Genomic DNA, 6,389 nt, shown 5'->3' on the forward strand with positions numbered 1-6,389 from the left:
AAACTTAAAAATATAAAGAAGAAGAAGTCCTGTATTCATGATGTTAAAATAGTCTTCCCTGGGCGAGTGGTTCAAATTTCTGCAGGTGGTTGGGGTTGTGGAGAGGGGTCTGTCTCCCTCCTCATTCACACAGGATTTCCCAGCTCTTTGTTTCTCCTCTTCGCCAGCTGCCCATATCTCTTGAGGTGGATAGCAAGAAGAAGGAAGGGACTTTACATTTGCATTTGAGCAACCAATGAATGTACTTCAGCGCCAGAGGCAACGGCAATGGATGCAGCGAGTTTTCAGATTATCAGTGAAGTCTGGCATCCACCTTGCTCTAACCCAGGTAATGAATGTTTCAGTGCAACACAAATAATGTCAACAAGGTCTTGGACATGATGAAGTCAAATGCTGATCAGATGGAATTAAAGACTCAGGAAGTCTGCTTCCAGGCCATGCACCATGGATTAGACTTGTATTTCTCTTCTGAGTGCCACAACTTCCTGGTCTGTGAGGAGGGTACGCTCATTCTTCTCAAGTCTGCCTACTGCCTTCAAATATCCCAAAATAATTTTTACCAAGTAGTATTTATCATGCCGTCTGTACTACATAGATTTAAGTTATTCCTAACTGCAGTAAAGATCTTTTGTGTCCCATAGCATAGAGCTAACATGCTGCAAAACGCATAGCTCATGGGGCCCCAGTCTATGCACATGACTATAAAGATGTAGGTCACTGTCTTGATTGCTTTTGTAAGTTCCTAGGGATGGCGTTGTGGCACAGTGGGTTAAGCCGCCACTTGAAATCCAGCATCCCACATTTGAAATCAGCACAGCAATCTCTCTGCCTTTTACTTGTTTAGAGAAGCATCGAGCCTGTGACTATAAAGTGAATTGAAAGGATGTTATCACAAAAAATTAAAAGAAAAAAAGGAAGGAGGGAGGGTGGGGTGAGGAAAGTATCATTGGATTCTTGGAACAATATCTATGAAATTTGCTCTCTATATAACAATACATTTAAAAATGTAACAGATATAAAAAAAGAATAAAGGTAAGTACCTTTAAAAAAAAAAAGAAAAAGCCTGGTTTACACACCAGCTATTCCACTTCCAATTCGGTTTCTTGCTAATGTATCCTGGAGACATCAGACAATGGCTCAAGTGCTTGGGCCTCTGACACCCACAAGGGAGACCCAGTTGGAGTTCCAGGCTCTGGGCTTCAGTCTGGCATAGCCTTGATTATTGCAGGCATAAGTAGAAGATCTCTCTCCCTCTCTGTTGCTGTACACTTACATTTTTTATAAAAAATCTTGATTGTTAAATAATTTTTCATTATTCAAAATATTTTAATACAAGTATACAAAGTTTTGCTGCCAATAAAACATTTATTATTCTGGATTTGCTACAGGTGTAATCAAATATTGAGAAGCAGGCCTCTTGAACTCTGTAGGTTGTATAAATGGCATAAGGATGGAATTTTGTAAGTATCTTAATGGTGACATAAATAAATAATATGGTATCCTATTCTGCTTTTAAAGTCAATAATTGCTAAGTATGTAATATTGACATTGGCTTACCCAATGAGACATCTGAAATTTAACCAGAAAAATTTAGTATATACAAACCACCCTGGACCAATGGTTTAAGAAGATTACTGGGAAAATACCCAAGTTTTTGGTCTTGCCTCAACTCCTGATTCAGCCAATATCAGAAAGGCAACCATTCTAGTCATTATTTAATTTAGGTAACAACAATATGACAAAGGAACAAATTATAGAGCTCAGGGATTAATTCTAACAAAAATGAAGGCATATAGTTTTATATGCTCCAGAAATTGATTACCAAGGAGTATTATGTCTCAAGAACCAAGCTATGATGTAGGACACTACAGTTTGGCCAAGATGGGGTGGCAGTGGGAAATGGGGAAAATAGGGCTAATGGACTACACAAGAAATGGGCAGAAGACTCCAACCTCAGAATCAGCCCTTAAGGCTTCCTGTTCTGGCTGAAAAGTCCATGAGAGCATTTCAGGCATGGGAAACCAGGACTCTGTGGCAAAATATGTCCTCCACAAAGGATGTCTGTGAATGAGACCCCAGTGGAAAGAGGTGGTCATCAAAGGAGGATGTACTTTTCCCTGAAGGGAGGAGAGAATGTCCACTTTGCTTATGGCCTTGTCTAAATACTGAAGGAGTTTGTGGATTCAAAAAGGCTTCCATAGCCTAGGCAGCTCATGAAAAGAGCCTTGGGTGATCACTGACACCATACATAAGAGTGTTACTTGTTAAATTAACAACAGGAGTCACTGTGCACTTACTTCCCATGCAGGACCCCTGTCCTCAATGAGTTGTATTGTGAGAATTAACTATAAAACTTGTTCTCAGTTTTGTGTGTGTGTGTGTGTGTGTGTGTGTGCAAATTGTTGAAATCTTTAGTCTAGAGTTGATCTTCTGTGTGCAAAGTTAATTGAAAATTAATCTTACTGGAGAATGGGACTGGGAATGGGAGTGGGAGGAGTTGGTGCAGTGGGAGTGGGGGTTGGGGACAGGTTGGTGGGAAGAATAGCTATATTCCTAAAGTTGTTTATGAAATTTGTACTCCTTAAATAAAAGATTTCTTTGGGAGAAAAAAAAGAAATGAGCAATAGACGTAAGAGCTGCCTTGAGTTATTTGAGACCTGCCACCACCATCAGGAAAGAAAAATTAGATTTAAAATTATCTTGTTCAGCTTCAACAAAGTTGAAGTTTACCCATGGACCTGGAAAGTCCCAGGAACTATGGGTAGAAGTACTAAAGGAGGCAAATGTTGCTCCAAGTAAGAACCTGAGCTCCTCAGGAAGAAATGGGCGGAGTGGTTCAAAAAGATTCCACCTGGGACATGCGACCCAGCGTAAACTAAAGTGGTTTTCAAACCATTTCACAGATTCCTACCTGTGCTGCAGCTAAGAGAGGCAAAACAAGAGTGCTCAGGTTTCCTACCCCACAAGCCCATTCTTCTCTGGCTATCATTGGACTTTTATCTCTAAGAATGCAATGTTGGAGTGTGGGGAGCAACTCTGACTAGACTAAGTTACTGGAATTAAGACTTATTCTATGCATCTGCTCTCCCACAATATGGCGCTGGGAGAGGAGGAAACAGCTTCTACACAGCTGCCTCCAGTTCAACCAATAAGTAGCAGGACCTGCTCCTGATTGGAGGAGAGCAGCGTACTCGGCGTGTGGGTAGCAGAGTTGGGATTGGTGGAAGAGGACTATAAAGGAGGAGAGAGACAACATGCACTGGGAACATCTATGAGGAACATCTGAGCAGCCCCCGAGAGAGCCGGCCGGTGGTGTGCCGCTCCCCCGCGGAAGTGGGGAAAGTGGCAGGGGGAACCGCCCTTCCACGGAGGTGGAAGGGTCGGTAGCCAACCCGGGAAGAACCAGCAGCAAACCCGGGGAGGGCCGAGCAGACAAAAGAACAACGCAGGGTCCTGTGTCGTTCCTCCACGAAGACGGGGAGCGACATAGGAGCTGTTTTTGACTAGATTTATATTCCATTTTGCTTCAAAGTCAAAGTACGTGTTCAAAGTTGACACTTCTATGTAGGCTATCACAGGGGAAATGCTACCAAAAGATGAAACATTTCTAAGGCACAGGGTTACAGGAACACTTGAAATGAAGTGAAGCTTGTTCCAAACCAATCTCCAGATGCGCCAGTGTATCAAGGAGTTACTGGCCTTGCAAATACAATTACGTGAACCCCTTAAATCTCTCTGAACTTCAATTTCCTTGTCTGTAGGAGAGGAAATACCACAATTTACCTATTGTTCAAAAGCAATTACATGGGTAGGTGTTGTGGCCCAGTGAGTTAAGCTGTACCTTAGGATACCCACATCGCATGTCTCTCTGCCTTCGAATTCAGCTTCTCGCTAATGTACTTGTAAGGCAGCAGATTAAAGCCCAAATGCTTCTGTTCCTGACACCCCTGTGGGAGACCTAGATGGAGTTCCTGGCTCCTGGCTTTAGAGTGGGCCAGCCCTGGGTATTGCAGGTATTGAGGGGTGAACCAGCAAATGGAAAATCTCTGTTTCTCTCTGTCACTCTGCCTTTCAAATAAATAAATGAGACCACTAGGAAGACCACAAGAGGGCTGGTGCTGTGGCATAGTAAACTAAGCTTCTGCCTGTAGCCCTAGCCACCCATATGGGTGAGGGTTCGTTTCCCGGCTGCTCCTCTTCCAATCTAGCTCTCTGCCTACTGCCTGGGGAAGCAGCGGAAGATAGCCCAAGTGCTTGGTACCCTTCATGGTACCCTGGTACCCTTCATGGGAGTCCTAGAAAAAACTCCTGTGTCTTGGCTTTGGATCAGCCTGGCTCTAGCCATTGCGGCCATTTGGGGAGTGAACCAGCAAATAGAAGCCCTTCCTGTCCGCCTCCACCTCTCTCTGTATCTCTACATCTCAAATAAGTAAATAAATAATCTTTAAGAAAAAAAGGAAAACCATATGAGATAATGTATATTAAAAAGTCCTTACTGCAATTTTTAGCGAATCATTAGCAAAACCTACAAATGTCCATTATTTGTCATGGGTTCCTCCTGTTTTTCCAACAGCTTTGGGTTCCCAGAACAGAACAATGTATTCCGTGACTGAGTTTGTCCTCCTGGGTTTCCCTGGTTTGAGAGATCTGCAGAGTTGCTTCTTCTCGTTGTTCCTGCTTCTCTACCTCCTGACTCTGCTGGGAAATGGGGCTATTGCATGTGCAGTGAAGTGGGACAGTCGGCTCCACACACCCATGTACATCCTCCTGGGAAACTTTGCCTTCCTGGAGATCTGGTACGTTTCCTCCACCGTCCCTAACATGCTGGCCAACATCCTCTCTGAAACAAAGACCATCTCCTTCTCTGGCTGCTTCCTCCAATTCTATTTGTTCTTTTCACTGGGCACAACAGAATGTTTCTTCTTATCTGTTATGGCTTATGACCGGTACCTGGCCATCTGTCGCCCACTGCATTACCCCTCCATCATGACTGGAAAGTTCTGTAAAACCCTGGTCTGTGTGTGCTGGGTGAGTGGATTTCTCTGCTATCCAGTTCCCATTGCGCTTATCTCCCATCTTCCCTTCTGTGGACCGAACATCATTGACCACTTTGTGTGTGACCCAGGACCATTGTTGGCGCTCGCCTGCATCCGTTCCCCTTCTGCTGAGCTTGTCTGTTACACCTTCAACTCAGTGATCATCTTCGGGCCCTTCCTCTCCATCTTGGGATCTTACACTCTTGTACTCAGAGCTGTACTTCGTGTTCCTTCTGCTGCTGGTCGAATGAAAGCTTTCTCCACATGTGGGTCCCATCTGATGGTGGTGTCTCTATTCTACGGAACCCTGATGGTGATGTATGTGAGCCCGACCTCGGGAAATCCAGCAGGAATGCACAAGATCGTCACTTTGGTATACTCAGCAGTGACTCCGCTCTTAAATCCCCTGATCTATAGTCTCCGAAACAAAGACATGAAAGACGCCCTAAAGAGAGTCTTGAAGTTACCAGTTAGTCACAGCTGAGACATCTTTGAGAGAGATGCAGAAGTAGTCCCTTCTCATCTTAGTTATTTATAACAAAATCAGAGAATAGCTTGAGTGTGTTCTGTTCACAATTAAGTAGAGAAAAAAATTTATTGTTCACAGTTCCTTAGCAGTCCCAATTCAGGTCATCATTGATAGCTGCTCGATAAGACATTTTAAACACTCAGGACCTCACTAATTACATACTTAAAAAAAATACACGTAAATGTGTTATTTTCTATAGTTTGCCTTGATTTGTGTTAACCTTAGCTGGTTAAATAAATCAATTTCATGTTACCTGAGAGCATTTCATGCATAGAAAGCCAAGACACTGTGACAAAAAATGGCCTACATGAACGATCTCTGTAAATGAGATACCAGTGGAAAGAAGGGACCATCAAAGAAGGAGGTACCTTTCTCTGAAGGGAGGAGAGAACGTCCACTTAAAATATGGCCCTGTCTAAATAATGCAGAGTTTGTGGACTTAAAAGTCTTCCATAGCCTTGGAAGCTCATAACAAGACCCTCAGGTGATCACTGATGTCATGAATAAGTGTCAATTGTTAAATCAACAACAGGAGTTACTGTGCACTTGCTCCCCATGTAGGACCTCTGTCCTTAATGAGTTTTACTATGAGAAATAAAACTAGTCTTCAAACAGTACTTTATACTTTGTGTGTCTGTGTGGGTGTAAAGTGTTGAAATTTTTTACTTAGTATAGAGTTGATCTTCTATATATAAAGATAATTAAAAATGAATCTTGGGGCCAGCACTGTGGCATAGGGGGTAGGACTGCTGCCTGCAGTGCTGGCATCCCATATGGGCGCCTGTTCAAATCCCGCAGCTCCACTTCTGACCCAGCTCTCTGCT

At 43.3% G+C, this 6,389-nt stretch overlaps 1 protein-coding gene across 1 annotated transcript; it reads left to right on the plus strand.

Moving 5' to 3' along the window:
• Nucleotides 1-267: 267 nt before the first annotated feature.
• LOC108178337 (olfactory receptor 11H6-like) lies at nucleotides 268-5,520 on the plus strand. The gene is made up of 2 exons (XM_070053448.1): nucleotides 268-328; nucleotides 4,520-5,520. Exons 1-2 carry the CDS (start codon nucleotides 268-270, stop codon nucleotides 5,518-5,520), a joined length of 1,062 nt encoding a protein of 353 aa, XP_069909549.1.
• Nucleotides 5,521-6,389: the final 869 nt, after the last annotated feature.

Source organism: Oryctolagus cuniculus, chromosome 12, assembly GCF_964237555.1.
Source record: "Oryctolagus cuniculus chromosome 12, mOryCun1.1, whole genome shotgun sequence".
Lineage (NCBI taxonomy): Eukaryota > Metazoa > Chordata > Mammalia > Lagomorpha > Leporidae > Oryctolagus > Oryctolagus cuniculus.